The sequence below is a fragment of the Daphnia pulex genome, chromosome 5 (genome assembly GCF_021134715.1).
Source record: "Daphnia pulex isolate KAP4 chromosome 5, ASM2113471v1".
NCBI classification, from domain to species: Eukaryota; Metazoa; Arthropoda; class Branchiopoda; order Diplostraca; family Daphniidae; genus Daphnia; species Daphnia pulex.
In genome coordinates, this window is record NC_060021.1 from 9,067,246 (window position 1) to 9,093,355 (window position 26,110).

A 26,110-nucleotide genomic window follows, 5' to 3' on the forward strand; every position below is an offset into this window, starting at 1 on the left:
GTTTTCACGTTGTTTAACGACATTTTGTTTCTGCTTTGATGTACTAGTACTAGGTGCCGCTACTGTTTGCAGTGGTGGTTATGATCACACGTATGCAAATGTTTATCTTCGTATTTTATTTTAATTAAGTAAATAAAATATTGTAAAATTAAAAATTTAGCTATGACACTATGCATTTTACTTTTCAATATCATATTGTGATAAAAGGCAGTAAATACTTAAGTACGAAATAGTGAAGTCGTGAATAATACTTGTTGCATTTTTTAACCGATTGTTCAAAATTATTCTCGTTGAAATATTCCTCGTTGAATTATTCCCGTAAAAATCTCCCTTTTACGAATTTACTCCCTTAAGAACTAATTCGCATTACATGATTTCTGATGAATTCCATTGGTGGCGTATACCACATGATACATGTAAATTAATTTATTACAAATAGAACAAGTTTCTTCAATAAAAAAAAAACTAGTGGCTCGTAAGTTTCTTTCTTCTCGAAGTCTGAGCACGAAAAAGATAAATGAAAAGTTAGTTTCATGGCCGCCAGAGTTCCCAGAGGAAATATTGGCACTTGAGTGAAAGCAAAGTCCTAGCAGAAGCCAAAAACTTTTGTATTATTTCGCCAAAAACTCGGAGCGTGTGGTGTGTTGGCATAGTAAACTTTCTCTTGCTCGGAGCCAGTAACAAATTAAAAGCACTCAAGTGATGTATTTACTCTGTTAACAAATCTCGTGTGCCCTCGTGTTTACTCTGACTCGTCTTTCAGGTTATTAGCATATAAGCTGAAGAACTGGCGAAGAAGTTCTTTCAACCACGTGGTTTTTTGGCTGTTGGCTGAGTGAGATTGGCGCTGAACCACTTCCGTTTCCACTCGACGTTTTTTCTTTCATATCCAGCTACTCGACTTGGATGTCTGCAACAGAAACAAGTAAGTTGTGTCCATTGTTTATTTCTCTTTCGTGGTGCAACATTTGGTTGGAGTGATATAGGACCAATGTGGGGTAATTGGAACGTTCCAAGTCATATGGAACTAATGGATTAGAATAACACCGATCCCAAAACACACACACACACACACACACACTTAAACTTTTTTGAGTTGTTGTTCTCTTGAAAATGAAAAAAGAAAAAAGATCAAATGGGCGTTGTTGTACGAGGGCGTGTGGTTGGGGAGTCTTTATTGGCCCTTTTAGTTGATTGTGTTGACAGTTTGTCAAATGTCGAGCGACCAAAAATTGGATTGTGCTAAAACGTTGTCGATTGTGGGCCTGTAGTCGGGATCTCGCTGGATCATTCTCTCGATCAGTATTGCGGCCGGAGGCAGCTGGAGGCTGAGGGGTGCCAACTCGTATTGGCCTGCCAAAGCTCTCTGTTCCCGGAAGTAGGACGGCGATCCGAACGGGTGCTGGCCGCTGGTCAAAACGCAGAAAAAGAGGCAGCCCAGCGCAAAAACGTCGACGGCTGGCGTCAATAACTGGAGCTGGGCACCGGACTTTTGTCGCTGCAATGGGCCCGATCCTGCCTCCGCCATCGTCGTGACAGTTCTCGTCGACAGCCCCAGCGTCTTGATCTGCTCCGGTGCCAACCATCCCTCGACGCTGTCTCTATCACTGCAAGGCCAGCTGTCACCCGACGAGCTGCCGGCCATGACACCGAAATCGGACAGTTTGATTTGAACTTCCTTCCCCGACTGCGGATTTGTCTGGGTCTCGGTACAAATGAGGACGTTGTTGGGCTTCAGTCCACGGTGGATCACGCCCAGCGAATGCAAATGTTGTAATCCTTGCGAAATTTGCAGTAGGATAGTGTGAGCCGACAGGGGCGGCCCTCTGTACTTGCCAGCGAGGTAGCTGGCCAAGTTGCACGTGCCCAACTCAAGCGCAAAGTAACTGCAAAGCGAAAATTTATCAGATACAAAAAGTGTGTGGATAGAAGTGGGCGAAAGGTGGACAAGAAAGTTGTTTTGGTTTTTACGTGAAGCCGGAAAGGTGGTCGCATTCCAAGTGGTGGATCCGCAGGATGTTGGCGTGATGCTCGTTGCGATACAATTGGAATTCGTTGGCGTTCCATCTGAGCTGCTTGGTGATGAAGCGTTTGACGGCCACCGGTTGTTGTCCGCCTTTGAAACTTCCGCGTAGGACGACTGTTCCGCTCGGTCCCCATCCAATCATGTGACGTCGATCGAACTGGATGTCGCCCACTCTGACGGCCATACCAACCTGGTGCAAGGCAGCCTCAAAGGTGTGACTGGACACGATTGATTGCCTTTTCTTTTCCCCCCGTTGGTCTATCCTTTGGCGCTCGATATCTTATCTGGCGCCCACAGATAAAATGTTATAACGTCCGACCAAAGACCGGACTTAACGATAAGGAACTCGTCGACAATGTGATGATGACATATCTCTCTCTCTTTTCTATTCTCTCTCTGTCGCCCACCCCGACTTGCTTATTTGACTTGTCCGTTGCTATACCGGGTGGCCCAGTCGGTTATTAGGTGGAGCTCCCAATAAAGTAGGCGGCCCCCGTTAAGACGCAGCGGACATGGCCACTCGGCTGTCCTGGGCGGGAAACCCAATGGCCGACAATCTGAGCCGGGCCAAGGTTTTTTTATTTCCATTTTTTTCCTTTTCTAGGGTTTCGTTTTTGGACTCGACAACTTTTTGTTTTTTGTTTTTTCCTTTTTTGATCGCATCAAGCCAATAAATGGAACACTACATGGAATTTGAGCCGGCAGCCAGCCGGCCCCCCTATTCTTTAACACAGGAGCAAAATCGATAGCACTTTTCCACAGTCTTCCCTCGCTGCTTTCATGGACGATATTTCGTAAATAAATGTTACCAGTTCAAGTCGGCAGGGGTTTTTATAGGCTTTCCGGATGATGGACGGTGCCGGGCTGCATCCTGTGTGCCGTGCTCTTTTTTTTTCTAAAATAGAAAGGAACAAATCAAGTCACAAAAGGGAGAGCTATACCAACTCGAAAGCTGCGGGGGTTGCACATGTCGACGAGCCAAAAACCCGTGATGGTTGACGGCGTAGAAAATTTCCATCTATCACACAATGATTTTTCTCAATCTTTTTATTTTTTATTTCGGGGGAATTTTCGGACTATAATTCATCGGAATTGATGGCCGATGGAGTAGAAAAACGCAGCGATTAGGCCATTTTTCACTGGTGGTCACAGCCAGTCGAGTCGCCGGTTAGTCGAGTGTGCGGAAGTGTTTATTTCTTGTCGGAAGAGAGTTAGAGAGAGTGGAACTGGTGAGGTACGCAGGAGAGCGAGACCGCGAGAAAATGGAAAAATCTAAAAAAAAAAAAAAGCTGGGTGTCGTCTACCCCCTCGAGACTGGTGTGGAGTAGTAGTCCATGTTTGTCGGTCCTTTTTTATTTATTTATTTAACCGTTCGAAACGACGACGGCGACGACTATCGTGCAGGGCCCGATGTATGTTTGCCCGTGTTTCGCCTTGTTTGTTGTCGGATTAATTGTATTATTGTTGGTAAGGAGAAACCGGGCGACGGCCTTGCGTTGGCTGGCTGGCAGATAAAGGAGAAAACACAACAAAAAAGGGTTGAACGCGCGTGTAATAAGGCCATCTAGTCGTAGGTTATGTCTTCTTTTTTTCTTTTTTCTTTTTCGCTTTCGTGTCATTTGGCCAGGGCCAGCCATGGCGTCAGCCCGTGTGTATTGTGTTCCTCATTGATGTTTGCGTTGGTTAAACAAGCGTGTCCCGCTCCTCTTACTTTTAGTCCCCCCCGCCTCCCTTTCATATCGATCCTGCCAGTTGTAGTAGAAGGACTAGCCTATTATACTTGGTCAGCTACTCTATAGACTTCTCCATAGAGCCACCAAATATAAAAAAAGAAGAAAAGAAGAAAAGGCAGTCGGCTGGTGGCATTAGAGTTTAGTGACGCCTCCTCTTCTCGATTCCCCTTGTGCAGTTCCGCCGATGTTTCTTGTTTTTTGTTGGCTGCGACTCAACCGTCTCCTCTTCCGTCCGCCTCTTGCATTTTTAGAGTCGCCCAATGTCACTGGCCTTTTACACCCGAATTTTTTCTTTTTTTTTGAGGGGGGTTTAAACCGATCTGGTAGTTGGGATTAATACTGCGGATTCTTGTGTGCCCTCCTTTGGCCCTGGTCATTATCGGATGACACGAAATCCTTTGGGTCTCGGTGGCAAATGATTGTGCCACTCGGCCAGTTGTACCAGTAGCGCAGATCATTATTTTCTTTGGTTAGTGGTGGGGGCGGAATAAGGCGGAAACTTGATTCTCTTCTTCTTCTTTCTTTCTCCGTCATCGTCTCATCCAGCCCGTGTCTGCCCCTGGCAGATATATAACACAAGAGTCGTCCAGGACCTGGAGGAGGGTCTCGTATAAGCTATAAAGGATTACAGATCAAAATGGCACATGTGAGGCGACGGCGGGTGTGGCGCAAACATTTTCTCGTTTCTTTTTTCGGCCCAATTTTTTCGGCGACAAGAAAAATGAGGAAAGCAGAAAAATCTTGGATTTCGCATTGAATCCCAAAGTTATTGGATTGAGGATATAATATATAGAAAGGCTCATTTGAATAGAGAGAATGATGAAAAATCCCCCGGCCCCTCCTAGTCGCCGCCGTCGTCGTCATCAGCCTCGTCGTCGTTCGATGGAATGCGTGAGGGGGATGTGTACAAGAGTAGGATGGGGGGGGGGGGGGGTGGATATGCGACGGATGTCTTTTTATGATAAACACAGACGCCTTTCGGTTGCCAGAGTCAATCTCGGCTGATGTCTCTGTGTGCAACGGACTATGGGCGAGAGAGAAGAAAAAATCTAAGATGGAAGAAGAAGAAAATGGGAAGGATAGAATGTCAAGTAATAAGGAGATGCCTACAGCGAAGGATATAGTAGTAGTAGAGTGTGTCTATCGATCTCGTTTGGTCGTGGACGACGACATCACGCGGAATCGGGAATACACACACACACACACGGAGGACAATGAGAAATGACTAGGCATCAGCCCAGAGCCGGTCCATCCATGGCAATTCACTCCTCTCCGGCCCGAAAGGGATTTTTTTTTTCTTTCTTGTTCCTTTTTTTTTTCCTTTTTTTTTTTATTTTCGTGATGTCGTCGTCTCAGACTTGGACAATGCACCCCCCCCCCCGTTGCAAACATTCTTTGTGTGGGATCTTCATCTCCATGGCGACGCCGATATTATAATTCAATTCTGTGTGTGTCTCCCGGCCATGGCATGTGACTCTCGTCCTTTTTTGGGCTGATGAATCGAATTTCGCATCATATTAGATAGTCTTGTATTGCGGATACCAGATGGAATGGCAACAGACGTGGGTTATTAACTTGCCGAGGATCGCGTGTCCTCGTGACAAACAAAAAGAAACAAAAGACCAAAGAATAAAAGATGTGGCAGTTGTTGTTTATCAAAGAAAGATGACACTCAAACCCTTGATCAAATGGATTGCAAACAATCTATTTGAATGGATTTTGATTTGGAAGAAAAAAATCCCCTCCCACTCTGTGGCGGGATGAGATCCTATTGCCTTCGTCCACCCTGGAGGTTTTTTTTTTTTGGTCCTTTTGTAGTTGCGATGGATGCCGGACATTGCGGAGTAAAAGATGAAAGATATTGCAATACAAGATAGATGGGCGGATGAATCCTGCCAATATTGCTCCTGGGTTGGGCATTGCGTCATCTGTATAGTATAGTATAATCGTCGAAAACATTCAATGAAAGTTTTATAGAGTCTAGACGAGATGTTTGTTTGTCATTTTTCTTTTTTTTTCTCTCTCTTTCTCATTGCACCGCAAAGTTGGTCCGGAAACGAGCCAAAAGTTGTCCGGGACGAATTCGATCCGTCACCGTCACCGCCGTCACCACCACTGCTGCCACTTTTTGTATACAGAAAATCAAATAAAAAGGAAAAGAGAGTTGAAAAACATGGGCGGGGGACAGTTGTGTATCGGATGCTATTACACCACACTGGGCACCAAATAGCAAAAAAAAAAGAAAAGAGAGGGACGGGGTGGAGAGTTTCTTCACGGCCGCGCTTTTTTCACGGATCGATACGTCGCCACTTTTTCTCCTTTTTGAGAGGAAAAATCACGACGACTGTCGAAAAAAAAGGGCGTTTGTCATAGTTTTCCCAGCCATTTATCTCATATGTAACGGGAAGATGTGATGGATGTGTCTTTTCTTTCTCTCCCCTTCCTGCATCTGTTTCACTTTTGTAGGACGGAATATTGAAAATTGCGAATTGATGGGTCGGCATTTGATATATCGAACCGCTTTCTCTGCCCTTTTTTTTACCACCCCATGTCCTTATCAACCGGTTTCTCTTATCACTCGATTCTCCTTTATTCTCTCTTTCCTCTCTCTCTCTCTCTCCATCTATCCGGCGTGCCGATATTTCCGTGTAATTGATCCGGAAAATGAGATCTCGCTTGGTGATTGTGTGTAAGTGTGTCATCGGCTCATCAATCGTTAACCAATGCGCAACGAGACACTGCCAACATCACCCAGCAGCCATTTCTTTCTTTCCTTTTTTTGTTTTGATTATTCCCGCACGAGGTTAAAAGAGATGGGGGGGGGGGGCCAAACTTGCGTCATTATAGCTGGCAAACGATCACTGCTAGTCTATAATGATGAAACGATCGCGGTGACGTCATTCTATATCCCTTCTCAACTACTAAATCATTAGACTCTACCGTGAGAGAGTCGATTCCGGCCGACCAAATCGACGGGAACTTTTGAAATTACAACAAGGGGTTGGGGAGGGACAGGGGATGGAGAGATTTATCGGCAACGACTTGAATTCTCTCAGCGATAAACATCACGCGAAAAAAAAGAAAGAAAGAAAGAACCCGATGTAGTTGCTGGCCAATAGAGTCGACCATTCGGTTCCGGTCGTTTTTTTTTCTTCTTTTTTTTAGTTGGGTTGTTTTTTGGCTTTGTTTTTTTGTTTTGCTTTTCCAGCAGCTTCCGTCTTGTTGTCTGATCCCTATGGGAAAAGGATATAGAGCTACTGTATATACTCTCTCCCCTCTCCCGACATTGTACAGTCCAATAGAACCGAGTAGTCTTTTATATTATATTACAGCAGAGTGTATGTATATAAGGGACTCCTGACTGAGGCTCTTTATGATTATGATGATGCAGTCGATGGACGCCGGATGTGGAGGAACGAGAGAAGAAGAAGATTAAGAGTCGGGAGTCTTGAAGATGAAAGATGGCAACGATATCAACCACTGAGAAGGAAAGAGGAAAAAAAGGGATGACGATAACAATTTGATTGGTCGGCAAGTGATAAGGTGGCCGGCACAATAGCCCGTCCTTTTTTTGTTGTGCGCATGGGGTCACGTTGAATGTTGTCGACTTGGTTATTATTGCAACGCGACAGCAGCCGCCGGTGTTGGTGAGGCCCGGAAGGTGGGCGTTTTGATCCTCTCTCTCTTGGTGAAGATGGTGAAAGAGATTTATGGATGTGTATCAACACGACACAAAGAATTTGCTGAGCGGTTTGATGCGTCGGTGAGAAAGCGACCAGATGCGCTATGAAAAAAATAAAAAGTTTTTTTCTTTTTTTCTTTTTTTTGAATGAACTCGGGAATGAAATAAAAGAATTGTAGTAAAAAGAAAAAAAAGTAGAAGAAGGAGCGACACGAAGTAGTAGACGTCGTTTGAGCGATTGCGCAGAGTTTCTTTTTTGCCAACTTCTTCTTCATTTTCTTTTTGGTTTCTCCCTCCGTGGGCGCGTCTGTCGAACCACCACCTCCTCCTCCCTTGCACGCTCCTTATTCCATCCTCCCGATCCCTCTTTTTCGGGGGGTTCCTTTGCTCCGCAGCGACTCGAGTCCCGGCACATGTGAGCCGGAGTCGGACTCGTTCTGACCTCCAACCAACTTCGCTCCCGCTATCATCATCATCACCACCCAATCCATCCAACATTTCGCTCGATTTGTTTTTTCTCTCTCTCTCTTTTGGGTTTGGGGTTTTTGGGGTGAACCGAAATCAGGATCGACGGCGGATCGACACCTTTTTCACACACACTCTCTCTCTCTCTGTCTGTAAGCATCTGTAACATTTTTCTTGCTTCTATTTGTCCTCTGTGTGTATGGGCAACAACTTTTTGTTTTTTAGTTTTTTTAGTTTTGACGCTCGTTGTTTGCTGTTTAGTTTTTTTTTTTCTTTTTCTCTCGTCATTTTCGATTGACGTATTGTAGTTGTGTATTGATTGTCACGTTGTCGGGTTTGTTGGGGATTCGCGAAGCCCCTTTTTGACATTTGCTCCTTTTGCGTCTTCCTTTGCTCCGATTGTGTGTGCGCCGATAATTGGATGTCATGGCAACTGGCAAATCTTTAGAGGACGGATGGTTTCACCATCGAGACGGGCGCCCTCCTCCATGTGGAGAATTTGCCGTCTGATTGAAGACGGCTGGACACGTCAGTCGTGCTGGGCTTTTTTCGCATGCAACAGCCGACGTCTCAACTTTTTGGCCCAAAAAAAAATCACCAAAGAATAGCCGAAATGAATAAATAAACGCCCACTGTCGTCGTGCGACAACAAAGAGATGAGGGAAAGAAGTTGACAAAACTTTGCTCAACTTGACTCGACAAAAGCAACGGCCGGAATCAAAAAGAAAAAAAGAAAAGAAAAACGGGGAAAGGAAATCTATAAGTGGTGACGATGGAAGTCTAGTATATGGGAAAAACCAGCGGAGCAAAGTCAAATGTATGTACAAACAAGTTCATCTTGTTTGCTTAAGAGCAAAGAAGAAATGATTAGACCCGAATGGAGAGAGAGAGAGAGAGAGAGAGTCGCTTTTGATTTTATTGCTTTTTGAAAGGATTCTCCAGCACTAGTACTACTACACAACGCCAGACGCAATTTTGCGGAAGAAAAATAGATTTTTTTCCGAGAATTTGGATATTCATAATGAATCGGCGGGAAAGTTGGGACGCAAGGATTTTTTTAAGGAGGAGCCCGATGGATTGTAGTTGCCCAAAAAACTTTTTTGTTTTCTTCCTTCTTTCCCTCCTTCCCTTCCCTCTCTAGCGGAGGAATAAAGTCGGAATAGCTGCCGACATCCGGAATGTAAAAGGGACTCTATTATATGGCAACAGTGGCGCACAGCAGTCGTCTTCTCTTCACGAGGGCACATCAATCGGATGGACGTTTATGGGCCGCCGGACTTGAGAGAGTTGTTGGTAATCGATGAGGAAGTAGGGAGGGGGTGGTGGGGGTCAGGTGCCACTCTTTTGACTATCAGGAACTTATGTTGCACACGGCCCAATCCCGGCCGGCGCCTCCTCGCACTCATCCGCGGTGGGTCGTGCAATTTTGTCGTCAATTTTGAATTGCCCGCCGTCGGATGCTCGCGAATTTAAAAGAAAAAACCAAAAACCCCCGCCAATTCCTTCAGCAGTGCGTTACGTCAGTCACGTCAGTCCTATATAGAGAATGCGGGAGTGGGTGGGTGGGGATCTTTCTTTCTTTTTTTTTCTGACTTGACTTTCCCGCTCGACTATCAATTGCGCTCACGCTCTTTCTACGCCGGCAACATATTGGGTTAAGGCCGTATACGTATAGCGAGTCGGACTCGTCCCCGCACGCGCTCCCGCATCCATTTAGAGGATGGGCCCCCATCAATTCAATCTACGTAATGTCGTTCATTTGCAGAGCCATCCTCCTCCTCCTACTCCCCCCGTGCCATCCCATCGACAAAGGGGCCAACGCACGCAGGAGTATAGGGAACTAGAGACTATGTAATGTATGGACTGCACCTCTTTCCCCTTTTTTCTGATATTGTGTGTGCCGGGCTGGCTGGGCTGGCCGGAAGTTATGTGACGCGTTGCCTCCCATTCTTCTTCTTGCACGAGAAATAAAAAGAAGAAGAAGGAAAAGAAAAGGAAGGCGATCCATTAAAACGGCGATCCGGACGGTTGCAACTCTCCGATAAAATATGCTATATCGTCCCAGTTTCATCTTTTTGTTGTTGTTGCTGTTGTTGTTCTTCTCCGTCCGATGGCCGGTCGACCCAATTTCTGCTGGGCTCCCATCACTTTATTTTTTGTTTGTTTTTGTGTTATGACATGAAAAGTGCAACACCAACGGGGTGGGGGAGAGAAAAGGGGACAGGAGAGATAGAGAAGAGGCGGGCGGGTTTGGCTGGCCCATAGCTCAAGGATAAACTTTGAGATATCCGGCCCAGCCCCGCCGGCCAGTGACGTCTTGATGGACGATCCCGGCCGATCCTTTTTACTCTCCCCTTGTCATCGCGCACGCAAGGCTCGCGGAATTCACATGAAAAGGCAAGAAACATCTGGGCGAACTGCTTTTGACAGGGTTGTCCACTTTTTTTCTTTCTTCTTCCTGCCATCCACCATATTTTCTTCCGACTTTATTGGCCGGACAATCAAGTGGATGGCCTTTCGTTTCTACATACTGTACACTTTAGCTGGATCGGGTTGCTAAAGCGACACAAACAGAATGGACTTTTAGAGATCTTCTTCTAGAAAGAAAAAGTTTCTTCTTCTTTTTTATTTTTATTCGATGGCACTTTGACGGCCGTCGCGACCATACGACCCAATAGAAGGAGTAGATTCTCTTTTACGTGCTGTTGCGTGACGACTCCCGCCATATCCCGACAACAACAACAAACAACAACTCCTTCCCCCGAAAAAAGTTAGTCCATATCATGCTGGCCAAACTATTGGAATAGAACACTACGGACTTGATGCATGGCCTCGAGGGCCGCCGAGACAAGAAAAACAGTCGACTGGGATGGAACGATCCGCAATCCTAGACGTTTCTTTTCTTTCTTTCTTTTCTTTATTCTTTTTTTCGCCTTCCCATCCAGATCGTTTTTGTGTTTTGTTTTTATTTGTCGCTTTAACTTGGTGAAATTCAATCGACTGGGCACGTGTGAGCAAAGAAGAGTGCACGCAACAAGGTCCGACATCCAGAAGAAACTAAAGGAAATAAAACAAAAAGTTGTCTCTCTTTGAATTTAAAAAAAAAAAGAAGAGAAAAGTGGTCGGGTGGGCGCTATATGCTGCTGCTGCTGCGTTTAATGGACGCATTCATCAAGAGATTCGGTCTCCGGCAGGAATGAAAAGGGGAAGCGGAACGTGTGCAACATTTCAGCGGATGAGACAAACAAAAAACAAAAAAAGAGGATCAAGATATCGGATCCCCTTTTCTACTCGTCCGACAGATCAACAAACGGGAGATGATGAAGGAGAAAGAAAAAAAAAATGATATAAGATGATGATGATGATGACGCTGGAGGCTTGTCAGCTTTCTGGCTCCTCTATATGGATACCCACTGGGATGCCCCACCATCCATCATCCGAGCGGCGCTCTCCTTTTATATTCGCCCCGTTTTTTTCATTCACCAAACAGCAGCCAAAATGAACTGGGGAAAATGAAAAAGGAAGAAAAAGAGAGATCCGCTTGCCGGATAATTGCCGTTCCTTTTGTCTTAACTTGTCAGACCAACCCCCGTCCCACTGAAAAAAATAAAAACAAAAAAGAGAGAAGAAGGTCAAGTCTCTCATCTTTTATTAGACTTTAATCAGTCATGTATCTTTCATTGGAACTTGACTGAAAAGAGTCAAACCATCTTTTCATCCTGCACTGGGATTGGACACGACGGCAGCGATTGCCTTGATCATCTTTCGATTGCCGGAAAGTTTTTTTTTTATTTTTTGTGGTTGTTGAAAACGTCGACGTCGGCAGTTGATGGGTCCCGTGTTTGTTTACAAATTTGATGCGATTGTGGCTGAATGAAAATTTCATCCCGACGACTGTCGACGTTGCCATGGGCGACCTGGTCAAACATCAACGCCAACGTGCTCCGAGTTGGTAAACTTGGATGCCGGGGCCTCCTTGGGAAATTGATTATTTTCTCTTGCCAAGGAGCAGCAGCGATGGGCGGGTTTTCACTTGGATGTCGCCCCGCTACCCGAAATTCGACATGCGCCTTGCACTGTTTGCCCGTTTTTTCTTTTTCCTTTTTGAATTTTGTAATGCCCATGTGCCCGATGTGAGAGTGTATCAACAACTTTTCTCTCTTTGCGCTGGCACGCAGGAAACATCTGTTACACGGCGGGCGGATTGCGGGAGAAAGGGGGCCCTCTAGCGAGCGGCCGGCTGCCCACACTCAGGCCCCGGGAGTCGTGCGAGTCGTTTTGTACAGGATTGGCAGCGGAGACGACGTCCCCCGGACGACGACCATGTCGGACGAAGAAGAATCGCAAGAGCTGGTGATGATTGCCGAAAAGGCCCGTTCGCTGCTCAACCGCAACGAACGCCAAGTGCTGAGCCACTGCTGCCATTCGTACCTGTCCGGCCGGATGGGAGTCCACCACTTTGTCGACGCACTACTCCGCCTCCTACCCACTCCCGACAAGGTAATAAACCTGCTCTCCTTTTTTAGATATTATCTATAATACCAAATCGTTTGACCGTCGTCGTACTTTTATTGTCTTCAAATTGAAATTGACGTCCAAAATGGAATCAGATGTTATACGAAAGAAAAGAGCCAATCAGGCGCAGTCGTGTCCTCCCGCATCTCAACATTTGATTTGATTTTGTAAGAAGAAGAGCCGACCGATGATAGTTGAGTGCGTTTTCTTTTGACGGCATCGGCGCTGTTCCGACCTATCGCCCGAATCCGATCGTTTCCATCGGCAGTGGGAACCAGCAAACAAAGAAAACACAGTCGTGACTTGTCAGACAATGGCCGGATAAGAGAACAAGTAGTATCCCCCAACATTCAGTAGTGTGGTCGTGTGTGTAGTGGGGTGCTGTTGGTGATGGTATAGAGTTTCTATCCTATACGCCCGTGGTATATTGAAGTAGTTTTTCGGTTATTTGCAAGCCAATGGCTTTTGTGCTTCCCCCAACTTGTATCCATCCATCCATCCTTCCATCCGTCCTGCTTCCCCCGTTGTAACTACTGTGATCGTTTGAGCTTGTTTTTAGTGTTGCTGCGCCTATATAATTTTATATTTGTACAGCGGTAAAAACAAATATGATTCGTTTCATTGCCCAGCAGACGTTATATAGCCAGCCCTTTTTTATTTTTATTTTTTTTATTTTTATCTATACACAGTATGTTGGAAACATTAGACGGGCGAGGGCCGTATAAGTCTGGGGGGAGAAACAAAACAAAAAAACACAACGACAAACCGCCCAGTTGGTGGTCATTTTCTCTCTTTCTTCTCCAGTCGAATCAAATGTCTTAAAAGAGATTGATCTTCTTTGTTGTTTTCTCCCCCATTTTATTTTTGAGTTGGTTGTTTTATATCTTTGTTTGGGAAATTTATTTCTCCGTTGATCGTATACATATAGGCCACTTTTCTGGTCGAGTTGCGTGAATTGGTGCGTGATGAAGACCACGACGAGTACGACTACAGGTATATCTATGATTCATTCCGTGCTGGGGCATACAGGGGAAGGGCCTTGGTTTTGTCTCATTTGTTTGACAGTCTGTTTCCACCTCTTAGATCCTGTCGTGTATATTGCCGCACTTGTGTAGAGAATTCCTTCCTTCCGTTTTTGTTTTATTTGGTTATTTCGAAAAGAAAAAGAAAAAGTATTGAAATGTTGACATGGATTTGGATTTCTTTTGTCTGTTCTCTTGAAAAACCGAATTGAAAACTGGCTGCTTGAAATGTGGGCATGGCGAATGGATTGGTGGCATGATGAAGAGTCTTTACCGTCCCGAACCGGCCCTTCCGCTCCGTCCAGTTCCAGAGCGGTAATAGCCTGGATTATGAGCAATCGACCGAATGTCTTTTGCAGGTCGAGCGAGGAGCCGTCGCCCCGTTGTTGTCCGGCGACGGAGCGACGGGCGATCATCACTATCATCATCATCCGTTCTATCACAACTACCAGCTACTCTCGCAGGGCAATTCACCAAACTGCTCCCCCGACATCAGGTAATATATATTTAGAAACTATGGCCAATCTTCTTTTCTCTTTTTGGGAATTCACCTCATTTCTCTTTTTTTAAATAAAACATTGTCGGCATTTTCTCAGAGAATCCATTCGAGCGGCAAAGTCGCTACAGGTAATATAATTTAAAAAAAAAATAAAACTTCCGGCTCTGATATTCCGGCTGAATTTTTTAATTTTGTGTTTGTGGGTGCGTTCAACAGGCGATGGACTTTGATTCGCCTTGCGACGTCATCGGCACGACGATCCAGCCCGTGCCGTTGGCGGCCTCCGCCCAACCCTTCCGGGGAGGACTGAAAGAGACCAACATCATCCCCATGATGACAATCGACCTGAAGACAGCCTTCCCCACCTCCTCTTCCTCTTCTGCCTTCAAACCTCTGGCGGCCGCTTCCAATCACGTCACGAAGGTAATTCACATCATCTCCCTTGTTTCCTTTTTTAGTTGTTTCCAGCTGTCCAAAGAAAAACAGGAAGGCATTTACACAGATCTTTGATTTTTAATGTACAGTCAACATTGTTCCATAATAATTCGATATAAAAAAGCCAGACGGGAGAGGGTGGGGGGATGTTTGAAAAGCCAATCAGTAGGAGATAAACACGCTGGAGGAAAAGTTGTTTTTTCTTTTTCTCTTTACTCCTTTTGCGTGCTCGACATTTTTCTAGGAGAAAACAAAACCCAAAACAAAAGAATGTCGGACGGGGTCGTCGGGGAGGATATAGATAAAACGGGACGAGGGGGGTAGAAAAGAAATGAAAGGAATGATGAGATTTGTAATTCAATCGTCGGCGTTGGTAGACGAGGAGCCGGGTGATCCTTCGTTGCCCGACAAATGACCGCCGGATGTTTCCTGTTCGGACGAGTCGTTGACGAGATAGTCACGCGGTGGGTCGGCCGGCCGGCGCTCTGTCTGCTGCTGCTGCTGCCCGTTGCGGACGCTGTTGTTTGTCGTCGTCATTTTCGGCCGCGGGATGCGCCATCGCTTCATGTCGCCTCCGAGCCAATAGGCGGCGTCGCTCAGACCAGTCTACGGGAGATTTGGTTAAAATAGCAAATTTATATCGCTTCAACTGGACTGAACAGAGAAGGAATTTTTGGTCGAGCGATTAACAACTGGCCAGTTCAATGTCGTTGGAAAAAATGAGCAACGTTGCACGCGCGTTCACGCGTACTAATAAGTTTTTCTTTTTCTTTTTTTTGTCATTTTCACGACGACCGGTCGTGAATGTATAGCTTCGTGAGCTAGTCTCTACTCTCGACTATTGCTAATTGGCTGCAAAAGGAAGGCTGCCTCCCCCTCCCCCTCTTTCCTCATCGTGAATGTACGTGTTAACCTTGAGTCATCCGTTGGAAGGTCGTGTTTGTTATGTTTTTACCAGACGGACCGGACCCGAATTAAAAAGAAAAAAAAAAGACGTGAAAAATCATTTTGTTTTTCGATTGTTTAACAATTGAATTAAGAGAAGGAAACTAGGAAGGAGTGAGAAATTGTTCACGGACTCTCTCGAATGGCATTTCTTGTTTTTCCACGTTTCGCCAAATTAGTGTCGAGGAAAATCGCAAAGAAATGGACGCACAACATTTAGTTATTTCTAGCGCCCTACTTCCGGGAATGATGTCCGCTATTTTTCAAGTGTTGGGGAGGGATGTTTCTATTTCCATCACGGCGATGTGATCACGGTGCCTCCTTTTTTATTAATATATTTTTGTTTTCCTCTTCCTTGTGAATCGAGAAACACGTACACACGTACACGGATTCGACTTCTTCTTCTTGTTGTTGTTTCTCAAGTCCTTGAACTGGGTTGTTGACTTTCGTCCCTCCCCCGACTTTTAAAAATGCGCCTCCTTCATCGTGACTAGGAACCGCACTGTAATTAGTGACGCAACCCATTCCAAGGATTCTTTTTCTTTCCATCTTTTTCTACAGTTGAAAAATGAAATACTCTGCGACCTCTTGGTTAGACGTGAAGGTGAAATCGGATCACGGCCTCAAAAGGTGAAATTCATTTCGTCGCCGATTCATTTTCATTCCATCGATGGTTGCCCAACTATATCAAACAACAACATTGAATGGATTCGATTTCCTTTTTGATTCTCCCGCCGTTGATTGAAAATTCTTTACATCAAAGTCGAATAAGTTTTGAGGTTAACTTTTGTGGTGAAAGTGGTTTTTCCTTCTTTTTTTTTTAATAATACGAATCTTTCAACCGAGTCATTTCGACATTGTCGGAATGATAATAATAATAATAATAATAAAAATCGGAAATTATCTTTTTCAAGAAAGAAAAAAAAAGAAAAAAAGTCGTTGTCCTTGTTTGGAATATTCAGCCCGGATCGATTCGCAACGGCCTATATCACTTTCTAGTCGGTTGGAGACTCGTTACGGGGGCCACCCCTTAAATATAAGAGTTTGAATGAAACGAGCCGACACCTTGTGTCTGCTAGAAACAAAAGGAGATTATTTAAAAAGAAAACAAAAAATACCCAGCCCTGATGTAGGAATAATAAAAACAAATCGGAAAATTCAATTCGACTTGGCGCGATGCAGCAGCGCAACTGGGGAATAAGAAGAAAAAAAAGAGAAATCTTGTAAAAATCCAATCTCCTTTTTTTTTATTATTTTTAACGACCGATTGTGTCCGCGTACAAGTTTGGTTGGGCCGTCCGTTTTTTAAATTTATTTTTTTGAATTTGCGCTTCCTGACAGAATAGGAAAATCACGATGACTCGTGAGAAGAAGAGGACCCCCTCCTCCGGTGCTTTATTGTCTGATGTCGTGTGTGTGTGTGTCACATGACGTCACACCCGGCCAGGTATACAAACAATAGGCAGCTAGAGCCTCTCGCCTTTTTTATTTTCTTTTTTTTTCCGCCACGATTGAGAAATCAAACTGCCAAGGGAATCCTTTTGCGGGCTGGCAGAACCCAACTCTTTTTGGCAATGAAAGAGGTGACCCCATTCGAAGGCCTTGCTTCCTATTTCCTTTCGGCTCATTTCCCCCCGGTGACAGTCGAGAACAACACCTGGTCCGTCTTTCGTCATCCTCTCTGTAGCTCTCCAGCCGACGTAATGAGGTTGGGATACATCACCTTGGGATAGATTAATGGATATACCAACTGGTATTGTGGATACCGGAAATTTAGAGTTTTGGCGGAAAGGTATATCCGGTCGGAAGTGGCAAAGAGAAGCCAACGGCGGCCTATTCAATCGTGGAAATCAAAAAGAAACGAGTCTGCCGGGCTTTTTAGTTTATTTGGATTTGCTGGTGGCCGCCAAATTGAAACGTGTGATTCTCTTGTGACTCTCTTGCGACCGCACCGCTGCCGATGATGTCGAAATTGAGCAAGTGAGCCAGTGAAAATGGTCTCGCTTATGTCAATCCCACCCGAATCGTTTGCCCTCGAAAATAAACGCCCGGCGTGAGCGTGTGTATCGTCCGTTGACGTTGGCTCACTGTGGAATGTATTGTCATCGAGAGAATTATTCACGGATGACCAAAGTGCACCGTGACTCTCCAGTCTCCACGTAATCGCGGCTTTTCTTGAAAATCCCTTTTCAAGGCCGGCCAACGAGTCATCACCTTTTTGTACTTGACATTTTTGTCGCTTCATTATTTGAAAATGCCGCCGATTTCTTCAGCACTTAAAAATGCCTTACACTCAAAAATGAAATAATGTGAAAATTTTGACGATACCTCTGCTGTGGTTGCCATGACGACACTGTTGGGTTTTGGGGGCTGGAAAAAAAAAAGTTTGTTTCAAACAGCTGCAGTTGAATGTCGCACGTGTTCCGGTTCACTCTCTCAATCCCAACGGCTGTCCAAATGAACGAAGTGGGTTTGGTGGGGGATAGCAGCAGCGATGAACTGGGCAAAAGAAGAAGAAAAAAAAACGTCTGTTCGGGACGAGCGTCAGAGCACCAATGGTCCAACTTAACACGGCGAACGACTTTTTCGGCTCTTCTTTTTTTGGGAAACTCCCCTCTCTCCTTACCCCCCTTTCAATTCGTGTCGCTGCTGCTACTTTTGTCCGACTGTTGTTGTTGTTGTTGGTTGCTGCTGCTGGAGCTTGCTGGCCCGTTTCCGCCGAGCGATGATTCGCGGTTGGGCAACCCGAGTCACGTGATCGTACTACATCGCCGTACTTGCACACCACTCGCTTGGCTGCTGGGCTCTGCTGTGCATAACCTGCTCGATCGGAACATGAACCACCCCCCACGGCCATTCCACTCACGAAAACTCCGGTCGGTCGCCGCCGGGCCTTTGCCAGACGTCAGCCACCACCACACGACTCGACGGCGGCTGACATGTTGCGCTAATAAACATCGTATCGTCATCTTAACAATTGGGAGAGAGAGAGAGATAGTGGGCGCACAGCACAGCACACACACACAAAAATCGGGCGACCGCGGAACCTTGTCCGCCACGCATTAGCGAGTAAAAAGGTTTTTTGTTTAAATTTATTTTATACTATCTAATGCAATCCGATCACGTCGTATATCTCTCACACTATAATTACGTGTAAAAGAGAAAATGAGAAAGAGGGAGAGACAGAGGGAAAATGTCCTTGGTGCGGAATTAGCAATCAAGAAAATCAGACGAAATTAAGACGACGACGACGACGAGAGTTTGAACATTTGCGTGGTGCGCGCGTGCTCCCGCATCTTGATGATGAAGGTGTCCGTTTTTTTATTTTTATTTTTTCGATTGAGATAAGTAACGGCACAATGTTTGGCTCCCAGCATCGTCTGCCTTGGCTGCTAAATCTCGGGTGATTACATGGGCGAATTGGGCGGTCACAGTTGATGCTTTCAAAAAGAAAGAAAAACAAAATCAAATGTAAGCGACAACAGATGGCCACCGGCCAGTGAGTGTGTGTGAGCAGCGGTTTTTTTTTTATTATTATTATTTTTATTATTTTTGTTATATGTTTATTGCTTTTAATGCGCTTAGATATATCTGTATAGGCTACATACCGTTCATAAGCGGAGAGTTTATTGATCCTTGACGGTCGGGATAAAATAAGAAGTGCATCTTTTCTTTCCTTTTCTGCCACCGCACGAGAAAAACCGTATCATCCGCATCACACACGTACGCAAGAGTTTAGTTGTAGTTCCATCCGAGACGCGGGCCGGCAGCATCACGGCTGCTGGCACTGCCGTCCCCACGCATCATTTACATAACGGGACAACCGTGAGCGTGTCTGCCCGCCTCGGTGTAACGTTAGCCCGTTGCCCGTCCATTTGCATTTTCATTCTTTTTTTTTTAACTCTTTCTTCTGCTCTTATCTTTCAGGAATCGTTTGGTGGCCAGAAAAATGTTGCAGCTCCCACTACCACCGTGCCGAAACAATGGCCGACGAATAAAACGACGACAGCAGAAGCACCACCAGCACCAGCACCAGCAGCGGGCCGGCGTGTAAATTTCTTTTTTGTTTTTTCTGCATTTTGAATGAAACAACAAAATGGAAGGATTATGTAGCATCGGGGAACATGTTTAATATGGATGATGTTCTCAAGAAAAAAAAGGCGATATGTTTTAAACATTTGCTTTTTCTTTCTTCATCTCGTTTTTGTTTTGTAGTTTTGTTTTTAAATTTTTCGGTCGTTCGTGTATTTGCATATAGACCGGGTGCCGGTTGCCCGTTTCGGACGACGAACCCACGGAGGTCGTCATTCGAAAATCAAAGAAAATTTTGGGCGTGGCGATTGAAGGAGGAATCAATACCCGACATCCACTGCCTCGCATCATCACCATCGACGTAAGTTTTTTACATAACGGAATAACAGAATTTTGTTTTCTTTTTATTATTCGTGGAAAACGGTTATGGACATTTAATCCGACCCTTAAAATAAAATGAAATCAAATAAAAACGTGTTTCTTCGGGTGCCGTTCGAATGCCAGCCTGGACAATATGAGAGAGAAGGAAAAAGTGTTACGCACGGTGTTTTCATAATAAAGCAACTGATTTCTCTTTTTTTTTTATTTATTTTTCTTTTTCTCCTTTTGTCCGTTTGCCGACGGACTGTAGGGCAAAGGAACGGCGTTCGAAGCTGCGGGACTGCGCATAGGGCAGACCATCATCTCGGTGGACGGAAGGCCGATGCAAGGTGAGGATTTACGGCAGAAAACGGCCACCGATTTGTCTCTTTTGTGTTGCAACAGCCCATCATATTCAATTCTTATTCCTCCCCCTTTTTTTTCATTCGTTCCTTCTTCTATGCATCGACGGATCGTATATCGCCCGTCTCTACTATTCCTTTCCTCGCCATCCAGTTTTGCACAATAGTCTATCGCCCGCTGCGTCCTCCCGTGACACAGAAACCGCCGATTCTATATTTGGCTATGGCTGTGTATTGTAAGTAAGAGACCCAATTCGTGTGAGCTGGCGAGACGGAAATAATGAGCGGACCCGAGCCATAGGGGCGAGAGAATCTGTTCCGCGGGTTGCAGTCAGTTGGTTTACGCTCCGTACGCTCTCCCGACATATCCCAACTGGAATTAGTCATTCGACGTAGTAGTAGTAGTTCTCGGCTAATGGTAACATTAGATGTGCGTTGCCACAGGTGTAGCCCCCCACCAGAAATGTTTGCGAGTTTCTTTTGTTTCAGTTTTATTTTATTTTTTGGTCTTTTCGGTTCGTGAATTCACGCTGGAAACGAGGCTAACGAAATTAGCGCGCGTGGGCCTCCGCATGACGTCAGCCCAACACTTGAAACAAAAGATGCCCAACACCTGCACACTCACTCGGTGTGTGCCCGCCAAAAGTTCCAGAAATTAGTCAGAAAAAAAAACAGGTAGAAATAACCGGGAAGGGATAGAAACAAGCAGTTTACCATTTTGATGTATGCGACGTATCAAGCCGCTGAATGTAAGCAGGTCAATAGCCTCCATTTTTTCTCTCTTCTTCTTCTTCTTCTTCTTCTTTTTTTTTTCTTTTTCGGGAACTCGTTAATGGTATAGACGTGAATGCGATGGCCTCATCCGGGATGGATGGTCTATTCTACTCGCTGGATAGACTCACACGTCAGGTGAGCGGAGCTGTGTAGCGATCTGCCAGCCTCACCGGAGGCCACAGCCTGGAACAAAGAAGAAGAAGAAAAAAAAAAAAATCCTCTTTATCAAATACTGCGCGGATAGGTGAAGGCCCCCCTGTTGTTAGCTCATTATATAGTCGTTTGAATCTCGACTTTGACCACTTGTGTGTGATTATTTTTCCATTCTTCCGCTGCTGCCTGACTCTTTCCGCGATTCGACTATGTATATAATAATGGCCGGGCCTCGTTTTATTTCTCATTCCTCCCTTTTCCACCCACATGGTTATTTCTCGTTATAGGAATGTAGATTGTGTTGACTTTCTTCCGCTTCATCAGCAACTTTCCAATCTCTTTCGCGTGTCTTACCTCTCATGCCCGCCGAGGAAAAACACAAAAAAAAACGGAAAAAAAGAACAGCTTGACATCCCGTAAGAGCACCGTACCAGAGATGAATCGGACACTCGGCCGCCTGTCCTTTTTCTTCCTATTTAACACACACAAAATCTTTTCTTTCTCTCTCACACGCTGGAAAGTCCGTTAGATTCAACTGTAGAAAAGGCTGTAGGTACTACACCGTTCAATGAAATGAGAATGTAATGTTTTTTTTGGGGATACAGTACGTGTACTATACACAGCACAGTGCGTGCCATTTGTTGCAGTGCACATAAATATTCATAATGCGTGAAACTCGACGCTGGCGGGCCCTGACTTTCTAGACGGGAAGGTACCGTATTTTCTTCTTTTTCTTTAGAATCCTCGACGGTTGATGGGCAGGCCAACAACCATAATCGGAGATGGGAATATAAAGAAACTGCTAATGAGGCCACATGCCCCACAAAAACATGACAAACTGGTTCTCTTTTTTCTTCACATTGCCAACAACGGCTAAATGACGTTTTGGCTTTGCACTTGTGCTTGCTTATTGCCCCAACACTTGCAACTCATTGCAATTTTCTTTTCTTTTTTCTTTCAAACAAGGATTGACTCACGAGGAAGCGGCCCGCATCATCGCCAATTCTTACGCCGACCGGAGTGTACCTGAGTTGAAACTGCTGATGAGTCCCAGCACTTTCCGTCCCAATGCCAACTATCAACCGGAGAATTGATGATGAAACTCGGAACCTTTTGCTCTCTTTCTCTCCCTGTCTCTCACTATTCGACTCGGTCCAACAGCGATGTAAGAAGTCCGCCTGCCAATTCGTATCGGCGCCATGTTTTACAACCCATTAGAAAAATCACAAGTAGGATTAGTTTTATTATTATTGCTATTTCTTTTGTTCCACTGAACCTTTCGCGTTCGATTAAAATTTTTATGGAATTCATCTTGTCGTTTCTCTTATTCAGGTGCTTTTGAAACCGAATCCTCGCTTGAAGAAAATTGAACATGTTACTACTTTATCTCATTCTGCCTTTTAAAACCATGTTACTCAATATGGGTGCTGGTTATCCTTAAAGATTTGTTTCTTATTGAAATAAACGATTTGTTTGACTTTTTAGACGATAGTCACTCCTAGAAATCAATTCAGCAGTTCGATTTTTTGCCAAAATCAAATGACTTTACGGCATTGCAACATTCCCTGAAAAATCTGCCCCGCAGAGCAGACGAAATTCTTTCGATAATAGTTCCAAGTCTCGGGCATTCGGGCATTCGGGAGAACAGACCGCGTGTTCAGTGACTGAGAACCGGGATCTTGATACTTCATTTTTTCGTTCATTCTCCACTGATTTCGGTTCAAGGATTTCTTGTGCAAATATCCACCTTTAAAGGAAAATTTCTATTATATTGCTCAATCTGGCTCAATAGCTGTTTTCTGTTAAGTGAGAAAATCCGATTTTCTGTTGCTGGAAAAAATTGTAAATAATTTATAAAATTATAATTGCCACAAAGAAAGTTTTAGGTTTGTCTAGTTCTCTCTTTTTTGTTGTGCTTTATGACTAGTAAAGCCAAGGCCCAAATGAGCAAAAACAAATTTAGAAGTAAAAATAGATTTATGGCTTTCACACTGTCAAAGGAACTCGGATACAAGATGTATATATGATTTTGTTTGTTCATGTTGTCTGTAAGTGATTCCAGATGTTTCAGCACCTCCTGGGCAAAAGTGCTGGACAGTGGATTGCTGAAAGGGAAAACATCCAGTTGGTGAGATAAACCTGCCAGTTATTCAGAATGTGTTTCTATTCATTTTGGACACTAGGCTACTAAGCTACATGCTACAAGGCAACAGCAAACATTAAGTCAATCACAAATGATGGTGATTTAAGATGAAAAATCCTTTCAACAACACCCTATCTGACAAAGCAACAGCATGTTCCTGGCTCATTTGATCCTCACTCTAGGGACTGGGCATCTAATTTAATTAATAATCACCTGTATCACCCTTTTAGCTTTATTTTTGTTATTCTGCACTTAACCTTACCTGTGATAAATCTTTCTTTTCTTCTGTAGGTTACAATGACCATTGATAATTGGAGAGCAGCATTGGAATGTGACAGCTTGTCTAGCTTCGACTGGTCCTAAGTTACACAATACAAAACACATCATAAGTTACTTTAAAAAATCAAAAAAATTTAGATTAGGATTTTTAGGTAAGTTGGATGGTTTTTAATTAATAGATAACACAACATATAGCTAATGGTTCTTGTTGCTTTCTGACTTAAAATGTTTCAGCTTAAATTTCAACTGAAGTTTTCATGCGACCTAGGTGCTTGTGACAATAGAAATCAAGTTATGAAATCCAATAATGCAAGCTATGTCTTCCAAAGCTAAATAGTTTCTACTGTCATTTAATTTTTATGATAAAATTTCAGGTTAACTTCCCCTGTCAAATTGTGGTAAATCTTCAAGATAAGAAGATATTGATGCTTTCCCAAGATCCAACTGCTATCTCTTCTGCAGATAACAGCAAAATAATGCTGCCACTCAAGAGGTTGTGGTGACCGCCACTTAGTTCTAATTTAGGACAATGTGTAACATTGATAGATTTTAGGTATTGCTTGCTGTTGCTACATATTGTTTGAAATTTATATCTAAATATTCTCGCCCAGCTAATATTCGGCACTCACCCACTGGGATAATATAATCAGGAGGATGAGGAGGGCTCTGATGCGACTATCATGTTCTTCCGCTGCGACACACCTGTAAGTCACTCACCACGGGATTGTACCCAGGTACCCGCAAATTAACTTATTTCTGTTTATTATCTACTGATAACATACTAGCTTTGAACTCTGTGTTTAATCATTCTTAAATTTAGGTCTTTCTTGCGAGTCGCAAACGAAGTGTTGCGAGTGTACCAAAGGAATGAAAAAGCTGCTGCAAGTCACTTTCTCGTCTTAAGAGCCCACTAGAGACTTTGGAACTTGGGGTTAACTTCTGGAGTAAAAATCAGATTGAATGAGAAATATGTTTAATTGGTCCATCCATCAAATTGGCCTAGTAAGCTGAAGTCCTGATGGATTTGGTCTTTGAATTGCTTTTATTATTAATGTGAGGCTTGCTGGCTAGGATACTGAAGAGAACATCTGGCGGCCAGATTTGCCAGTTGTTGTGGCGTAGTGGAAGTAAGCTAGCCTCTTAATCTAACTTCTTCTAAGTTCTAGTCTTCTTGGTTCCCCCTTCCCTGTTTAGTTGAAGTGTGGGTTTTGAAAATAAAAGCCGTCATTATTAAATTCAATTATCCTATTACCGTTCAGAAAATGCATCTATGTGCTCGTATCATAACCTTAATAAAAAGTCGCATATTAAAAAACCTATAGAATAATCTCCAGTAAAAAACCATTTCGTCGTTTTATCGTTTCATAAATACAGAGCAACAGTTGCAAAGCCAATATGTATTTTGTGCAAGTAACATAGGTTAAGTTGTTATATATTTTTTACCTGTCCCAGATTTATCTCACCGGTAGCTTTTCACGAAGGAATCTATTTAGTAGGGCTTTTAGCCCAGACAACCTGTCACATTCCAATGCTTCCAAACCTGAGGATCCAATGAGCCAGTTAGGCAGTTACATAATAATGTTGTTGTCAGATAGGGTAGTGTGGAAAGAATTTTTCATCTTCACCATCATTTTGAGATTTACTTAACATTTGCTGTTGCCTTGTAGTATGCTACGGGGAATAGAAATGCATTCTGAATAACTGGCAGGTTTACCTAACCAACTGGGTGTTTTCCTTTCAGCAATCCACTGTCCAAGCACTGTTGCCCAGGTGCTGAAACGTCTGGTTGCAGACAAGGCACATGAACCAGCCTTTATCTTCAGATGTAGAAGTTGGACTGGTGAAGTTGTGTGGTTGTTGAAGTGCGTTTGATGTCAGCTGGGGTCGTTACCGACTTCGCAACCAGATACTTTGCCATTTGCAATCGGAATGATCAGTTTAGGTAAGTCAACGTTTACTATTCATTTCCATGTAAACTTTCGCTCTACCACAAATATCGCATTGCCCAATGTCGGATGTTACGTTTGCTTCTGTGTTTGTACTTCTTTTTTTTTTTTTCAGTCGAGTTTTACGGTGAAAATTTAGCCACGGCTTGATTTTGAAAAGTGATGAGGTATTTCCACGCCATCGACCAGGCTTAATCGAAAGTGAACAATTCTAAGGCATGTAAGTTCATCGTTAGAGTTTTGACTTTTCGAACGATCCATTTTTTAATCTACTTCAATTTATTTTGTGAAAGCATGCCGAAGATCTTTTGTCTTTCTCCACGTGATCGCTGCCGTGTCATGAAGATGCTTCTTTGAGAGGGTCTATTGCAAGACAAAAATGTGATGAGAACAGGAAATCTGAGTTGGTTATAAACTTATAATGTACTTTAAAGATAAATCAAGTAGGTTAGTATATTGCTTACATTTTAGTCTACGTATGTGTGCTAAAGAGTCGTACACTCTTACGTTACTTAAGAATGTTTAAAATGAAATTTAGGTATATTTTCAACAGGTTCAAACTGATGCAGTGTTTATTTATCATTTTTCAATTACCATTTTAGAGTTCAAGCTGCAGACGTGCCGGCCAGTTTGCATGTCCTTCGCGCTTGAAGGTCACGGTGAACATTACGTGTAAAACTGTCAATGCGGTGGTGTAGAGGTTGGGTGAGAAAGGTAGGTGTTTCATCATTATCAAGCA

The 26,110-nt window shown here is 44.0% G+C and overlaps 2 protein-coding genes and 3 long non-coding RNA genes across 11 annotated transcripts; 3 read left to right on the forward strand and 2 right to left on the reverse strand.

Moving 5' to 3' along the window:
* Window positions 1–541: 541 nt before the first annotated feature.
* Window positions 542–22,487, forward strand: LOC124194312. 7 transcript variants are annotated; one of them, XM_046588442.1, is made up of 13 exons: window positions 542–704; window positions 764–925; window positions 12,085–12,406; window positions 13,350–13,414; window positions 13,709–13,939; window positions 14,040–14,070; window positions 14,159–14,365; window positions 19,250–19,372; window positions 19,581–19,715; window positions 19,986–20,064; window positions 20,231–20,312; window positions 21,970–22,232; window positions 22,336–22,487. In XM_046588442.1, the coding sequence occupies exons 3-12, from the start codon at window positions 12,230–12,232 to the stop codon at window positions 22,031–22,033; spliced, it is 1,194 nt and encodes a 397-aa protein (XP_046444398.1). In that variant the 5' UTR covers window positions 542–704; window positions 764–925; window positions 12,085–12,229; the 3' UTR covers window positions 22,034–22,232; window positions 22,336–22,487. The 7 variants fall into 7 exon arrangements, with proteins under 7 accessions (XP_046444398.1, XP_046444400.1, XP_046444403.1 ...); XM_046588444.1 differs by having other exon boundaries at window positions 542–699; XM_046588447.1 differs by lacking the exon at window positions 20,231–20,312 and having other exon boundaries at window positions 550–699.
* Window positions 931–2,276, reverse strand: LOC124194315 (serine/threonine-protein kinase/endoribonuclease IRE1-like). The gene is made up of 2 exons (XM_046588453.1): window positions 1,972–2,276; window positions 931–1,886 (listed from the first exon to the last, which is right to left on the reverse strand). Exons 1-2 carry the CDS (start codon window positions 2,208–2,210, stop codon window positions 1,211–1,213), a joined length of 915 nt encoding a protein of 304 aa, XP_046444409.1. The 5' UTR covers window positions 2,211–2,276; the 3' UTR covers window positions 931–1,210.
* Window positions 22,488–23,137: 650 nt separating the features above from the next.
* Window positions 23,138–24,744, forward strand: LOC124194318. Its single transcript, XR_006874726.1, has 5 exons — window positions 23,138–23,361; window positions 23,438–23,577; window positions 23,660–23,978; window positions 24,037–24,159; window positions 24,246–24,744. It is a non-coding gene; the product is annotated as an uncharacterized LOC124194318 (long non-coding RNA).
* A 753-nt stretch (window positions 24,745–25,497) lies between these two features.
* On the forward strand, window positions 25,498–26,069 carry LOC124194319. Its single transcript, XR_006874727.1, has 3 exons — window positions 25,498–25,591; window positions 25,665–25,818; window positions 25,974–26,069. It is a non-coding gene; the product is annotated as an uncharacterized LOC124194319 (long non-coding RNA).
* Window positions 25,506–25,988, reverse strand: LOC124194320. Its single transcript, XR_006874728.1, has 2 exons — window positions 25,836–25,988; window positions 25,506–25,734 (listed from the first exon to the last, which is right to left on the reverse strand). It is a non-coding gene; the product is annotated as an uncharacterized LOC124194320 (long non-coding RNA).
* Window positions 26,070–26,110: the final 41 nt, after the last annotated feature.